Source organism: Gorilla gorilla, chromosome 13, assembly GCF_029281585.2.
Source record: "Gorilla gorilla gorilla isolate KB3781 chromosome 13, NHGRI_mGorGor1-v2.1_pri, whole genome shotgun sequence".
Taxonomy (NCBI): Eukaryota; Metazoa; Chordata; class Mammalia; order Primates; family Hominidae; genus Gorilla; species Gorilla gorilla.
The window spans coordinates 124,242,233-124,258,140 of NC_073237.2; the positions used below are offsets into that span (position 1 = coordinate 124,242,233).

A 15,908-nucleotide genomic window follows, 5' to 3' on the forward strand; every position below is an offset into this window, starting at 1 on the left:
CCCACTTCAGCGCCTCCGGCCCAGGCCCTCAGGGCCCTCGAGGCCAAGACCTGGAGGCACAGTCTTTGCGGGGGGTGGGGGGAGAGCAGGGGTCATCTGAGGCCACTACCAAGTGAGTCCTGCCCGGGAGCGCCCAGGTTATAGAGGCTCTAATCCCACTGGCTGGTCAGAATGTTCCAGCACCTTGGGACAAGCCACTGCCTGGAGTGTCCCTAGAGATAAGAAGCGTGTGACAGCATTGACGTTATCCAACCCAACACCACGCCCAACTCTCAGTCCACCAGTGGGGGTGAGCACTCACTGACCCTGGAGGGGTCCCCTCCTCCTCCACACTCCTCCCTGAGCTCCTGCCTCCACGGGACCCCCTCTGGCCCTCCCTCCGCCAAGCAGGATCTCCCTAAGCTGCTCGCGGTGTCAGCCGTAGACCAGCAGCCTGGGCGTCACCACCTAACCTGGACCTGCTGAATGAGAATCAGCTTTTTCGCAAGACCCCCACCCCGGGATATTCGTGCGTGAACCAAAGCTGGAAGTGCTGCAGATCTAACCTTCCTGTCTGGTTTTAAAACCCGCCACGAGTGTGGCCCAAAGGCTTAACCTGAATCTACGAAGACTTTACAATTAACTTCCAGTTGACAGAAATGTTGAAGGATAAAGGTGCAAGTTAAACAACACCATAAGGAGGGACCGGTGAATGTAGGAGGAGGAATTCTCCACAGAACAGCTGGTTCCTTCACAGAAAGAGGGGGAGAGTGGTCCTAGATTAAAAGAGATCTTGGCTGAGCTCAATGACTCACGCCTGTAATCCCAGCACTTCGGGAGGCCGAGGCAGGCAGATCACCTGAGGCCAGGAGTTCGAGAGCAGCCTGGGCAACATGATGAAACCCCGTCTGTACTGAAAATACGAAAATTAGGCATGGTGGTGCGCGTCTGTAGTCCCAGCTACTTGGGATGCTGAGGCACAAGAATCACTTGAGCCTGGTAGGTGGAAGTTGCAGTGAGCTGAAATTGCACCACCGCACTCCAGCCGGGGTGACAGAGCGAGACTGTCTCAACAAAAATATAAATAAATAAATAAATAAATAAATAAGATCTGATGAGCATCACAGCCAAATGCGACGTGCAGTCCTGGATTGCATGCAAGTTTCAACAAATGAGCTATAAGACACATTTTGGAGACGCTGGGGAAAACTGCACATGGGCTATTAGCTATTATGACAGTGTGTGTGAGAGTGGCAAGAGTGTGAATTTAGTGTTATTGAAACTCCGAATTGTGGTTATTTAGGAAAATGTTCTTATTTTTGGTCATACTTTATTTATTTTATTTTTATTTATTTTTTGAGACAGGGTCTCACTGTGTTGCCCAGGCTGGAGTGCAGTGGAGTGCCCAGACTTTGGTCATACTTTAGGGGTAAATTTTTCTCATATTTGTAATTTACTTAAAATACTTTGGCAAGGCTAGGCATGGTGGCTCACACCTGTAATCCCAGCACTTTGGGAGGCTGAGGCAGGTGAGGTCAGGAGTTTGAGACCAGCCTGGCCAACATGGTGAAACCCCGTCTCTACTAAAAATACAAAAATTAGGCTGGGTGTGGTGGTGCGTGCCTGTAGTGCCAACTACTTGGGAGGCTGAGGCGCGAGAGTCGCTTGAACCCGGGAGGCAGAGGTTGCAGTAAGCCGAGATCACGCCACTGCACTCCAGCCTGGGCAACAGAGTGAGACTTGGTCTCAAATAAATAAATTAAAAAAAATACAATACTTTGGCAAAAGTTAAACAAGGAAGCAAGTATGGGAAAATGTTAACAATTGCTAAATGTTGATGGGTATACGGGTGTTCAGTATATATTTTCTTCCAATTTTTGTTAAAAAAAAACAAACAAAAAACAAAAACTGGCTAGATGTGGTGGCTCACACCTGTAATCCCAGCACTTTGGAAGGCAGAGGCGGGAGGGTCACTTGAGGCCAGGTGTTCAATACCAGCATGGGCAATATACTGAGACCCCTGTCTACAATAAAAAATAAAAATTAACCCAGGCGTGGTGATTCATACCTGTAATTTCAGCACTTTGAGACGCTGAGGTGGGCAGATCACTTGAGCTCAAGAGTCTGAGAAACCCCATTTCAAAATAAACAAAATAAATTTTAAAAATTAGCTGGGTGTGGTGGTGCACACCTGTAGTCCCAGCTACTTGGGAGGCTGAGGCAAGAGGATCACTTGAACCCAGGAGTTTGAGGCTGCAGTAAGCTATGATTGTGCCACTGTATTCTAGCCTGGACAACAGAGTAAGACCCTGTCTCTAAACAAACGAACAAACAAAAAACACACAAAAATACACCTCTCGGTCAGGTGCAGTGGCTCATGCCTGTAATCCCAGCACTTTGGGAGGCTGAGGCAAGCAGATCACTTGAGGTCAGGAGTTTGAGATCAGCCTGGCCAACATGGTGAAACCCTGCTTAGCTGGGCATGGTGGTTCACACTTATAATCCCAGCTACTTGGGAGGCTGAGGTGGGAGGATTGTTCGAACCCAGGAGGCAGAAGTTGCAGTGAGCCAAGATTGCACCACTGCACTACAGCCTGGGTGACAGAGTAAGACTCTGTTGCAAAAAAACCAACCAACCAAAAAACACCTCTTTCTTAGCCTCTCATTGCCCTTATGAGAAACCCTGTGAGTCTGGTTCGTACACTGCTAGCCTTGTCTCTTGCTGCCGCCACCCCGCTAGCCTGCATTACAGCCCCCCTCTGCAGTCTCAGCTCTCCCCACACCCACAGGTCCTTTCCACCTCTGTGGCTCTGCAGAGCTGTTCCCTCTGTCCTTTCTTGCCCTCTGTCTTGTGGTGAACTCCCAGGTGTCTTCAGGGCCCTGCCCCAGAACTCTGGCTCAAGGAACCTCCCACCACTAGGTCTCCTCTGAGCTTGGTGCACTCAGCTGCCCAGAACTGGTCTTGGTTGAGTGGGTCTGACGGGATGTTGCGAACAGAGGCCTCTCCTCGTGCTGGGAGCCATATCGCAGCAGGCCAGGGGCCTCTAAGCCTCTGTCTTGCTGGCACGGCGGGTGCTCCAGCAATGTCTGCAGAACAAGCAAACATGCATGAAAGAAATTCCCAAAGGAAGGTTTACGGTGGCAAGGACGGGGTGGTGGCTCCCAGGGCTTTAAAACTTTGCGTTTCCAAGTTTTCAGCAAAGAGGATATCTGCATCTAGACAGATGAGAGAGGGAGCGAGATGATAGGTAGGTATTGTTTACGTGGATAAAGTGGTTCTGTGGTGAATCGTTTGACAATTTGAATCAGCTTAGGTTTCACAAACTGGGACTCACCCGGATGAATGAAGCTGTGATTAAAATAAAGATAAGGTAGATGATAAAGAACTAGGACCCACACACCAAACCGCCTCCTTATCTTTATTACTTTGTCTTCATCCTGAGACAGAATGGATGTGTGAGACAGTGTAAGAGTGAATGTGTGTGAGTGGCTTGTGTGTGCACGTGTGTGGTGTGTGCACTGCATGACTGTGTGAGTGTGCAGATGTGTGTGTGAACGAGTGGTTTGTGTGTACAAGTGTGAATGTGTGCATGTGTAAATGTGTGTGAATGAGTGTGTGTGCAAGTGTGTTTGTGTGCGGGAGTGGGAGTGCAAGTGTGTGGGTGACTGAGTGTGTAAATGTGTGTGAATGTGTGTGTGCGTGCAAGTGTGTTTGTGTGTGGGAGTGGGAGTGCAAGTGTCTGGGTCAGTGTGTGGGTGACTGGGTGCGTAAATGTGTGTATGAATGTGAGTGGTTTGTGTGCACATGTGTGTAAATGTGTATAAATGAGTGTGTGCATGCGTGTGCATGTGTGTGTGGGAGTGCAAGTGTGTGGATCAGTGTGTATGTGTGAGTGCATGTGTGTGCGCGCTGGTGTGTGTGAGTGTGAGTGTGTGAATCTGGTTTGACAGATGCAGGACCCAGGACCTTGAGCCGGCGGCGTCCCTGCGTGCCCCATCAGTTTTCTGCCGATGCGGAAAACTGAGGACCAGCTGCAGAGGCCTCCACACAGCCCCTACCCTCCACAACCCCCCTGGGACAGGATGGCTCCCCCTACATGCCTTGTCTTCTGCTAGCTCCGCTGAACTCCTGTTTATTTCTTTCATGTTCTTCTTTCAATAGATTCACCTTTTATAACTTAAAATCGTTTATTATAAAGGAAACTTTAAGTAACCAATGGAAATGAAAAACCAGCCCCACTTGCCATGAACAGCCCCAACTGTTCGGATTTCATTCGGGCAGGCGGGGTCCACAAGAGGCTCTCTTGGCTTAAAGGGAGCCCAGCTTGGGCCAGATCAGGTGTTAAGGACACGCGAGCACCAAATTGAGCCTTTCTCAGTGATGAGGTCAAAAAATGAAAGCGCGCAGGAAGGGTTCTCCCCAGGGGATTCTGGGGTGTCCCCAAGTCATCCGGGGCCCTGCACGCTTCGGGCCAGGCTGTTCTGGTCTCCAGCCCTCATGGCCGTGGCAATGGACAGCGTCCACTCCTCACTCAGTGTGTTCTCATCCTGACCTTGAGGTGGGGGCGAGGGGGACATTGAGTCTGTTTTAGAATTGGAAACGGCTCACAGAGGGTGGGCTGTGTCCAGGGCCACACAGGGGGAGGTCCTTCAGGTCTCACCCCTGACCGTGACTCCCCCAATTCAATTTCTTTTTTTTTTTTTTTTTTTTTTTTTTGGACGGAGTCTTGCTCTGTCACCCAGGCTGGAGTGCAGTGGCGCAATCTTGGCTCACTGCAACCTCCACCTCTCGGGTTCAAGCGATTCTCCTGCCTCAGCCTCATGAGTAGCTGGGACTACAGGCACATGCCACCATGCCCGGCTAATTTTTGTATTTTTAGTAAATGAGGGGTTTTGCCATGTTGGCCAGGCTGCTCTCGAACTCCTGACCTCAGGTGATCCTCCTGCCTCAGCTTCCCAAAGTGCTGGGATTACAGGCATGAGCCACCTCGTTGGGCCTCCCCCATTCAATTTCAGTGACATGACTCCCCACCCACCCATGCCATTGAGATGCCCTTTTCAGACCCTCAGAGCCTCTCGCATCAAGGAAGCCAATTCACTACCCACTGGGCCAGCTGGCGTGGGCCGCCCCAACTGCCCAGGAAGCCCCACTCAGACCATGACCTTGCTGCCTGTGCAGTCCAGGCCCCGGCAAGGGCCAGGCATGGAACATATGCTCAGAGCGATGGGGGTCAGGGCCAAGGCCACAGAGCAAGATGCAGAGGAGCCCAGGCTGGGACCGGTTCTGCCTGAACATGAGCCCCTCGGAGCAGGGGCCCCGCCACTCAGCGCCGGGTCCTCAGGCCAGACATGCCCTGTGCGAGGAAGGCCCCTGGGCCTCCCACCAGAGCTAGAGGAGGGGTGGCTGGCAAAGGGAGGCTGAGGAGGAACGGAGGGTTGAGGGGCTGGGGACTTGGGGCCAGGTAGGCACAAGCACATGAATCAACTCCAACTGGAAGCAGAGAAAAAGCAGTAAAACCAAATGTCCTTAGAAATTCCTTTAGTGCTCAGCTGTCCATGAAAACAGGATAAGCGGCTTCCTCCGTCTGTGCTCAGCAGGGCAGGGTGGAGGCGCTGCGCTCAGGCCAGGAGGACCTCGAATCAGGACAGGGGTGGGGCGGGGCTCTGAGCTGGGGAAGCGGCTCCAGCGTTGCTACTTTAGGGCGTCCAGGTGGGTGCAGACCTGGGAGAAGACACTGTCCACGGAGCCCTCGGCGTTGACCTGTGGGGAAATGGGCCGTGAGGGCTGAGTCACCAGGTGGAGTGGGGTGGGCCTCACCATGGCAGGCCCCAGAGGCCAGGCCTGCCTCCCTGAGCCCAACCTAACTGACAGCAGCCCCTCATTGAACCAGTGGGGAAACCAAGGCCCAGAGAGAGGGGCTGGCCTGAGGCCACACAGTGAGCTGAGGCTGAGCCACACAGGAACCCGTTTTTCCCGGAGCTCCCCCTGGGCCCGCAGGACCCACCTTGCGCACAATTCCACGTTTCTCATAGAAGGCGATGACGGGTTCTGTGGCCTTGTAATAGGTCTCCAGCCGCTTTTTGATGGTCTCCTCATTGTCGTCCACACGCCCACTGGTCTCTCCACGTTTCAAGAGCCGCTGGGTCATGGTCTCAGGGCCTGCGTCCACATACAGCAGCAGTGTGGGCTGTCCAATCTGCAGGCGGGCACCATGTCACAGGGACCCCATTCCTGCCCCCTAGGGCCATCTCCTCCCCATCTTCCCATCTATGAAGCCCCAGCAGATACCCCCTCAGACCTTCAATCCCTTCCCCCAAGGCAGCCTGAAAGACCTTCCTAAAACCAATCTTTCCTGCCACTCCCCTGCTCAAACCTACACCATGGCTCCCCAGTGCCCTCAGGAGAAAGTCCACACTACTTTCCAGACTGAGAGAGCCTGACTGTCTCTGCTCTAGGCTCTCATCAACCTCCTTCCATGCCAGACCTGTGCTCATGCTGTTGCCTCTGCTAGGAGCCCTCTCCCCCGAGCCTGATCCTAACTCGCCTTCACCTCAATACCAAGCATCAGGTTTCAGTTCGAAGCTCACTTCTTCAGGGCAGTCTTTCTGATGCCACCCCCTGCCCCCCAGTACTCCCCGCCTCCTGGAACAGGCTCTTCCAGCGCCTTTATCTTTCCTTGAGCAGGTCTCCCAAGGGCCCCTGCGGGCAGGGAGGCACTTGTCTCACAATTCTGGGGTCCTTTGACAAAGGAACAAGGGATGAGGGAAGGGGTGAGGGGGGTTCTGAGCAATGTCTGTGTCATTGGAACAGCATGTCATCCATGTCATCCATGGGACACCTTGGAAAGGCAAGAGGAATAAGGTTCTGCAGCCCCTGCCTCGCTCAATCCAGCTACCACAGCTGCCTGGCTGGGAGGGCAGAGCCACCCCAGAGTCACCCATGACTGCCACAGCTTTAGGAATGGGATTGGGACCTTCAAACCCTGTCTCCTGCTTCCAACTGCCTGGGCCAGCCCCCAAGGGTTTCTGCGCAGCTTTGGCCCTGGACCCCTGTCAAGGCCTTGGGGCACTGCCTCTCAGGTCAGGCTGTTTCGTGCCTCTGTCCAGCTGTGTAACCAAGAGGCTTGTCCAAGGCCACACAGCTGGACAGAGGCGAGAAGCAGCCTGACCTCCGGCGTCAGACTGACCTGGACCCAGGCTCACCCCTGCCTCTGTTCAGCTGTGTGACCTGGGGCAAGCCCTTTGTCCTCGCCTGTGATACCCATCCTAGCGCTCATCCCTAGCTCCTCCGTAGTTAAGGATTCAGGGTGACAGCATCAGCTGCCTTCAGGGAGATGACTCCGTACCACCCAGCGGCTGCTTCTATCTTACAGATTACCATGGGGGCAAAGGCTGGGCCTGGATGCAGCAGTCTGACCTCAACTTCAAGGCCACCCACCCCCCATCATCATCCATCAGCTGCTGAGCTCCTCCAGGGCACAGACTCACAGTCTCTGGTTCATCTGGGTCTCCAGGACCAAGCACAGTAGGCTCTTTACACACCCCCAGCAGAGGTGGTAAATCTGGGAGAGCCAGCTCAGCCTCTGGGCTTGAGATTCTGGCTGTGGGGCCTCAGTCTCCCTGTCAGGACAATGGACATTTAGCCCGGGGAGTCCACAACGGGCACTGCCAGTCTCCAGAAAAGCTTTGGGTGTGAGCCGGCCACACTTCCAGGCTGACCCTCCCTCCTTTGGTGAAGCCCTGGCGCCCCCTGGTGTCCAGAGCCAAGAAGACCAGCTGCCCGGACACCTGGAGGCCACAGCAGGGATGGGACCAGGGCTGAGCCTGCGGCCCTCAGCGGCACCTACAACAGCCCTGGAAGGGTGGGGACTTTTTTTTTTTTTTTTTTTTTTTTTTGAGACGGAGTCTCATTCTGTTGTTCAGGCTTGAGTGCAGTGGCGTGATCTTGGCTCACTGCAACCTCCGTCCAGCCAGGTTCAAACGATTCTCGTGTCTCAGCCTCCTGAGTAGCTGGGATTACAGGCGCCCGCCACCATGCCTGGCTAATTTTTGTATTTTTAGTACATGAGTTTTCACCATGTTGGCCAGGCTGGTTTTGACCCTGACCTCAAGTGATCTGCCCTCTTTGGCCTCCCAAAGTGCTAGGATCTCAGGCGTGAGCCACTGCACCCGGCCGACTTTCATTAACTCTGTTTTCTAGATGTGGCCCTGAGGGTCACAGGTGATACCACACAGCTGGTACGTGTGAGCCAAGCCAGGACATCTTTCAGAACTGTGGCACCTAACACAGGGTCAGGGGTCTGAGGTCTGAAGGAATCCAGCTAACCCCCATTTCAGATAGGGAAGGTGAGGGGCAGAGTGGGATAGACACTTTCCTGAGGTCTTGCAGCCACTCATGCAGCCACTCAGAGGTCAGAAAATATGGCCTCCTACCCCCAGATGAGGCTGGAAGCTACGGAAGCCCAGAAGGCCCCACGGAGACGGGGCACGGGAATGAGGCATGGGGATGGGAGTCTTATCCTGCCCTAGCCCACCAGGATGCTGGTTAGGCTCCCCCTAGCCCTTGCCGACCTCTCCCTCCTAGGCCCTTGCAGTCCCGTTTATTTCTCCCATACAGCCTTGTGACACTGAGGTAAAAGTGTATGTGTGTGCACAGGGCCATGTGTGCGAGCACGTGTGCATCCCTGCATATGTGTGCTGCGTCCGTGACATGCATGTGCAGGAGTGCAGTATCCACTGCCGTGTGTGTACACGTGTGCACATGCCCCTGGCCTTGTGTGTATGAACTTGTGGGGCTTGTGCATGTGTATGTGCAAGTGTCCACGTGTGTGCGTGTGTGGGGTGCCCCATCCTGGGGAAGGTGTATCTGCAGGATGCTCGTGCTAGGAAGCTCAGGGCCATCATTTTCCAGGCCTGCTCTTTCCAGCCAGGCTCCTCATGACCCCTGGAAGGAGACTGATGTCCCTTTATGGCATTTGCAGCCTCCAGCCAGGCTGGAACCTCCCTTGTTGCCCTGCCCACATATTCTGTTCTCCCCACACTGGCCTTGCCTTTCCAGCCCTGCCAGTGCTGTTCCCTGCCCCTCTGTGTGTTTATGGGGAGCCAAGGCCCACACTGGAAGGGCGCATCCTCTCCAGTCCCCACACTGTCCCTTAAGGCAGCTGTGACCTGGTCCTCCCACTCCCTGCATTTTGCAGATGGGAAAACTGAGGTTCAGGAGGCAGAATGACTGGCCCAAGATCTCAAGCCGTTGAGCTGGAATCTGAGCCCAGGTTTGGCAACTCCCCCGCCTGGCGCTTCCCCTTCTACACATTTTCTTCTACACTTCCAGAAAGACTTCCTGGTTTTCCTCCTCACCCACACTCCATGAATCAGCCTCTGCTCAGAACTCTGACCTGCATCACAGCCCCCGCAGGCCCGCCCATGGGGATGGGAGTCTTATCCTGCCCCAGCCCACCAGGATCCCCACTTGGGTCAGTGCCTTACCCGTCGCTCAAACTCTTCTCCTTGCTGCACCTCCCGCGGGTAGCCATCAATCAGGAAGCCTTTGGAAGTATTGACTTTGGCCACCATGGCATCCCGGAGCATGTCCAACACTGTCTCCTGGGGCACAGCAAAGGAGGAAGGAGCCATGAGCCTCTCCTCCCCATCCCTTCTTCCAGCCTCTGCTCACGCTGCTCCTGCCACCTGAAATGCCCTCTCCCCAACACAAATGTCCCAAACAAGCCTCCCCCTCCAGGAGGCCTCCTCGGAATTGTGGAGACCTGGACTGAGTGAATGAATGAATGAATGATGCATTCACTCAACAGTATTCACTGAGCCCCTCCTTCCAGCCAGGTGCTGTCCTGGGTCCCGAGGACACGGCCATGGACCAATTAGGCCTTCCCTGCCCTGGGGAGCTCAGGGGCTGGTGAGGGGACAGACACATTCCACAGATGATTTCTCCATTTCTAAGCGTGGCACAGGTTGTACGGGCAGAGAAGTGGGGCTTCTGGAGTAGAAAATTGGGGGGGGGAGGTCTTAGGCCAAATCTGGGGAGTTAGGGAAGTCTGAAAGCTGAAGAGGAAAGAATATTCCAGGCTGGAAGGAGTATGGCTAGTTTGAGGGGACAGAGGCCAGGGTGGCTGAAGGATGAAGGGAAGGGAGAGAGTGGGGGGCAGGGCAGAGTCCTGCAAGGTCTTGGGAGCTTCTGGAAGGAACTTTCTGTCCAGGGCAATGGGGAACCACAGAAGGGTTTGGAGCCGGGGGCGGTTACGGTCAGCTTTGCCTGTGTGTCATGGGCTTTGCTGCTGGTGGGACACCCACTCAGGGCTACTGTCATCCCCTGCCGCTCACCCCACCAGGGCCCACTCACCAGTGGAACCAGCTGCCCCTTCTCCATGATTTCCGACAGCTTCTTGCCCCTGGCCGAGCCTGAGCTGACCTCGGACCGCAGGAGGTCCCCGGTGGAGAGGTGGGTGTAGCCATACTTCTGCACGATCTTCTCACACTGGGTGCCCTTCCCTGAGCCAGGCCCACCTGCAAATGCCCACCCATTCATAAACCCCGAGACACAGGGTCCCAGGAGGGACAGGGGCTGCCAGGGTCTCCCAGAGAGGGAGGGGCAGAGCCCAGGGTGCAGCCCCAGGCCCGGGCTCCCTCCAGCGCCAGTGAAGACCCTTGCTGCACCACCCGCCTGCCCGCAACTCACCCACCACAAAGATGATCTTGGTTTTCTTCAGCTTCTCTGCGGGAGAGAAAAGGGGAGCAGGGCTCAGTCACTCGCTGGACCCACAGCCAGAGGCACCTCTGGAGTCCCAGGCCTGTGCTAGGCCCCAGGCGGAGGGACAGACACCGCTGGCGCTCCTGTCAGGGAGGCAGACAAGTCACAGCCCAGAGTCAGCAGGGATGTGAGGGAGCTCGCAGCCTGGGAGAGGTCAGGGAAGGGAGGGCGCTCCAGGCAGCCAGACGGGCAGAGGCAAAAGCCTAAAGGCTAAGTACTCTCCACACAGCCAGCGGGCTGGGCCGCCAGCCCTCATGGCGCCTCCCTGTGGGTGCCTGGACCCCGGGGCCGGTCACCTCTGGCCCTCAGATCGTCTTCTCTGCGGGGGTCACTCAAGGAGCAGCAGCCCATGGTCCCGTCCTGCCGTGTCTCCTATGCGCCCTGCCCTTCCCCTCTCAGGCCCTGGGCCGGCCCATCACCCGCCTCCCCCGGCAGTGCCAATGTGGGCTTAGCAACCACAACATATGTTGCCATGGAGACAGTTGCCGGGGTGGAGGGCTGTGGTGGGCATGTGGAACTCTTGCCCAGAGAGGGCGGCGAGCTTGGCTCCAACCTCTGTCTCGTCCCGCCTGCTGTTAGATCCCAGCAAGGCCACAGCCCCACTGGGCAGAGGGAAACTGAGCTCAAGAGAGGCAGGGCCTGCTCAAGGGATGTCAGAACCAAAACCAGAACCCAAGCTCCCCCCTGGGCTTTCAGGCTCCCCCGCTTCCCAGGGAAATAGAGGACCAGGCTGTATCCCACCTTGCTGTGTGACTTAGGAAAGGCCTGCCCCTCTCTGGTTCTCTGCCCCTTCCCCAGGGAAGAGGTGGGCTGGGTGGCTCCCAGGGGCCCTCCCAGCCATGAGGCTGGAGCCCTACAGGAGCTGTCAAGAAGGGCTCCTCCTGTGGGCCCCTATCCCGGGGGTGGGGTGGCCGCAGCCCTATGGCTGTTGATATTTGGAGCTCAGGCAGAGCAGCAGCAGCAGCAGCAGCAGGCCCGCCCAGCGTCTTTAAGAGCTGCCCAGGCCAAGGCACAGTGCCAGGAACTGGACGGATGGTGCTGCCAGCAGCTGAGGGCGGGCCCGTTCTGGACTCTCTGACTGCCCGTGTCTCCCTCTAAGTCCCAGCCCATAGGAACCAGGAGGGTCCAAGACTTCCTCAAGGCCCACCCTCACTGGATGATAGGGAAACTGAGTCCAGGAGAGGTACGGGGAATTGCCTTGTCCTCATTAGACCTGGTGTTTTGTGTATCTGTGGCCTCTCCATGGGGCAGGGTCTCAGCTCTACAAACCCAGCATAGGGGGTGTGCGCTGGGGCCCTCAGGAGCCTTGGGGAGGCCTCATCACGTCTAAAATTAATCTTGGAGCTGGCACATCCTGTGAGAGGCCAGAGGAGGATACTGGAGGCTCCCAGCCAGGCCCCCTCTGGCAGCCCCAGAGCCTCCTCCAACCCCTCCCAGAATGTCTCCCTGAGAGCGCACCCCCTTAATAGTCAGGCACACTGAGGCCCAGGCAATGGGCAAAAGGAGAGGAGGCTCATACCTTCCATCCTGCCGAGGTCCCGGGAGCCGTGTCAGTGTTCTGCAAGACAAGGGCACAGGTTGGGGAGGGATTTTCCTCCTCACCCTGACTCACCTTCCACTAAGCCACACCCAAGGCAAGCGGTGTGTGCCAGGTCCGACATGCAGTCTGAGGGCAGAGGGGGCTGCTGGGGGCAGGGAAGGCCCAGGACCCCTTCCCTGAGAAAGCCACCTTGGGAAAGTGACCTTGGAAAAGTCACCTTTCCTCTCTGGCCTCCATGGCCTCACCTGTCACAGAAGGGCAGTAGCCCCCTCCCATCCACCTGGCTTCCCGCTGGAGGGGCTGGGACGGTGAGGATGGCACCAAGGGACATAAACAGCGGCCACACAACTGCAGAGCTGCTCCCCTCGAAACTCCCAGAAAACAGGGCGCAGGGCCAGCGTCTGCCCAGACACCTTGACAACGCTCCCCAGGGCCAGAGGGAAGCTGCCAGGAGGTGGGAGATGGCCAGGAACTATGTGTGTCTGGGATGAGGTTTGCATGGGGATCCTCTAAGGGACAGAGGCCTGGGGTGGAGGAATCTACAGGAGCCGCTCGCATGAACACAGCCCTTTACAGTTGTCAAAGTGAGGCGGTCCCAGGCTCTTCACCTCTACAGGCCCAGCAACCAGCCCCATGCATGTCCCCTGCACCCCCACCCTTTGAGGACCTGGCTTTACTGCCCCCACCTTGCCCTCAGCCTGCCCATGAGCCCAATCACACCTGCGACCCCACCCTGTGCTGCCACAGCCCCCAGGACCTCCCCCACCTCGCCCCCCTATCTCAGAACTGCCCTCTGGACACCTTTGGCCTCCACTTCTTCACTCCCAGCCACCAGCCCTCCCCAAGGCCACTCACGACCACCACAGCCACACTCCCCTCCAGCCTTGACCTCCAGCCAGCGACCCCACCCGCACCGGGACCTCCACCCAAGGCACCCACACCACCCTCTCTACTTGGCTTCAGGCTCCAAGGACCCCCATCCCTGTGCAGGCAGCCCAGGCCTCTCTCTCCAGCCCCAGACATCCATGCCCCCCAGACAGGCCCGAGAAGCCCCACAGGCTTCTCAGGCTCTGAACAGCCCTCCCCAAGTCCCAGCTCCAGGCCCCTATGGCCAAGCCACAGGCTGAGTCAGTGTGAAGGCTCCTCTCTCCTCTCCACAGCCCTGCACACCCACTGCCCAACCCTCCCCTCCACAGGCTCTCTCCGTCTGTCTCCTCACCACTATGTCCTGTGCTAAGTAAGGGGCCTGGGCCACTGCCCCCGCCTCCACATAAGCCTTGAAGCCTCCACACCCTGCCAGGCAATTTGCAGGATTTTCTCTGGCAAGTATCAGACCACATCACACACCCGCTTACAACCTTGCATGTGTGGCCCTCTCGGCTCCCAGACAAAGCCTGGGCCCCTTGACATAGTGGATAGGTCCCGGTGAGCTGACCTCTGCTGCCCTCTGCAACCCTATCAGCTGCCACTGGCAGATGTTGTACCCAATGCCTGGATGCCTTTCCCCACCTTGCTATTGTGTGGGACTCAGCTCAGGTGCCACCTCCTTCAGGAAGCCTTCCTGGACTCTGCCCTCCACTCCCACACTGGTAGGTGCCTCCTGGAAACCTGCCCTGCACTGCACAACCACGCTGTACTGGGCCCCTCTTCTGTGCTGCGGGCCTGGGATCCCATTGACTGGGCCTGGCATGGGCTGAGCACAGGGCTGGGGAGCCTCGTTCCATCCTCACTGCCATCTTGGGAGGAAACTGAGGCATGGGGAGGAGGACAGACTGGTTCGAGGGCCGGCTAGGGTCCAACTCGGCCCTGAGTTTCTGCTACTCTGGGCCTGGCACCCAGTAGGAGCTGAAGTGGCTTTGTTGATGCCCCTGCTGCCCCTGCTGCCCCAGCCAGGAGTGGCAGCCACTTTTCCTGCTGAGTGTGCTTCAGCGGGGGTAGGAGCTGCCAGGTGCCCCTCAGCAGCTGCCCATGGGAGGGGGAGCGTCCCGGGCCAGGGACAACCACAGTGAAGCGCTGAGAAGTGGCCTCGACCCCGCCCTGCCCCGCCCCCCTCCTGGTAATCTAAGCCCCTCTGCCCTGATGGCACCTGCCACTTCCTTGATCCAAAATAACTTGGGTCGTGAGGAGGCCTCACAGAGGACAGGGGTCTAGGATGGAGTTGGGTTACGGGCTAAGCACCCAGGCCTTATAAGGCCCCAGTGACTCCTAATATGACTGTATGGTCTGCTAAGGGGCCTGTGGGGCCGAAGCCCAGAGGGACGGTGACTTAACCCCAATCACAAGACAAGGCCAAGGCAAGCCCAGGTCTCCCAGCTTCTGACCCAACGTAGTCGGTTCCCAGTGGGTGGCAACTGGCTAGGGTTCGAATCCCAGCTCCATCACTCAGCTGTGTGACCTTGGGCAGTTGGTGTCCCCTCTCTGGGCCTGTCCTGCTGCTGCTGAGGAGTACCAGGCGGCCACTGAGCAGTGCTGTGAAAAGGCCCCAAGCGCTGGCCCTGGTCAGGAGGCTAGGGCAAGCTCTGAGCATCCAGGGGGTGTTCTCCAATGCACCCAGCACTAGAAGTGGAGTGACACGATAGCCCTACGGAGCACAGAGGCTGCCCCTGTCCAGGTCCTCTGGGGCAGGGAGCCAGGCCGCAGCTCTCCCTCTCTGGGCCCAAGCTGGTACATGCCAAGGGCAGTGACCTGGAGCCCCGGGAGTGCCAGCCAGAACAAAGGGGTGACTATCTCGGAGGCTGGAAGGGGCTGCAACACACACAAACGCACACGCACACACACGCACGGATCCACAAAGGCACAGGCAGCGAGGCACAGATCCCCAGCGCCCGGGGAACACAGCCACGCAAACACACATGGATCACAACCACGGATACACAGCCGCACAGCCCCCAGGGAGCCCCGCACCAGCACGCCCCCGCCCTCCCCCGGTGCCGCTGCCCCTCCCCGCAGAGGCGCCCCCCCAGACACGCGCGGGCACGCACTGACCTGGGGAGGGGTGCGGGTGGGCGCCGGGGCCAGTGCGTGCCCTACCCGTCCTCGCGGCGGCCGGCAAAGGCGACTATTTATAAGGCTGTCAGCGCGCGGCATGCCGGGAGCCGGCGTTCCCGAAGGCAGGGAGGGCGGGAAGGAGGGAGGGAGAGCGGACCAGGGACCGGGAAGCGGGGCGGGACCGAGCCCGAGCCCGGGTGCGCGGCGACACCGCACCCGGCACAGTGTGCCCCGCACCGTGCACCCCCAGGTGGCTGTGCCCACACACGCGAACTACACTTTACAGTTTGCCAAGAGTTTTCCATTGCGATACCCCCACTGTGCTCAAGGTACACTCCAGGGTACAAGGCCAGGCTTTCCCTATGATAGCTGGAGAAACTGAGGCTCAGAGAAGAGCGGCTTTTTCCACAAAATCCCACAGTGCATTGGTGCCAGAGAGAGGCCAGACCAGGGAGCGAGAGGGCTGAGGCATGGACTCAGGGGCTTTGCTGGCCACAGTCCCCAAGCCCGCCCTCAGAGCCTGCCCAGAGGCCCTGGCCGAGACCCACCTGGGACTCCTCTTCCCCTGTTGGGAGGGACCCTTCGAGCTCCTCTGGGACTGGAACCCGCCAGGACCCCAAAGACCACCCAGTAAGGTAG

General features: G+C 57.5%; 1 protein-coding gene across 3 annotated transcripts; it reads right to left on the minus strand.

Moving 5' to 3' along the window:
* Positions 1–5,501: 5,501 nt before the first annotated feature.
* On the minus strand, positions 5,502–15,403 carry AK1 (adenylate kinase 1). Of its 3 annotated transcripts, none has more exons than XM_031014427.3 (7): positions 15,267–15,403; positions 12,261–12,299; positions 10,670–10,705; positions 10,334–10,497; positions 9,466–9,582; positions 5,985–6,176; positions 5,502–5,740 (listed from the first exon to the last, which is right to left on the minus strand). In XM_031014427.3, exons 2-7 carry the CDS (start codon positions 12,265–12,267, stop codon positions 5,672–5,674), a joined length of 585 nt encoding a protein of 194 aa, XP_030870287.1. In that variant the 5' UTR covers positions 12,268–12,299; positions 15,267–15,403; the 3' UTR covers positions 5,502–5,671. The 3 variants fall into 3 exon arrangements, with proteins under 3 accessions (XP_030870287.1, XP_055207192.1, XP_004048698.2); XM_055351217.2 differs by lacking the exon at positions 15,267–15,403 and adding an exon at positions 12,527–13,490; XM_004048650.5 differs by lacking the exons at positions 12,261–12,299; positions 15,267–15,403 and adding an exon at positions 11,038–11,175.
* Between the last annotated feature and the right edge of the window lie 505 nt (positions 15,404–15,908).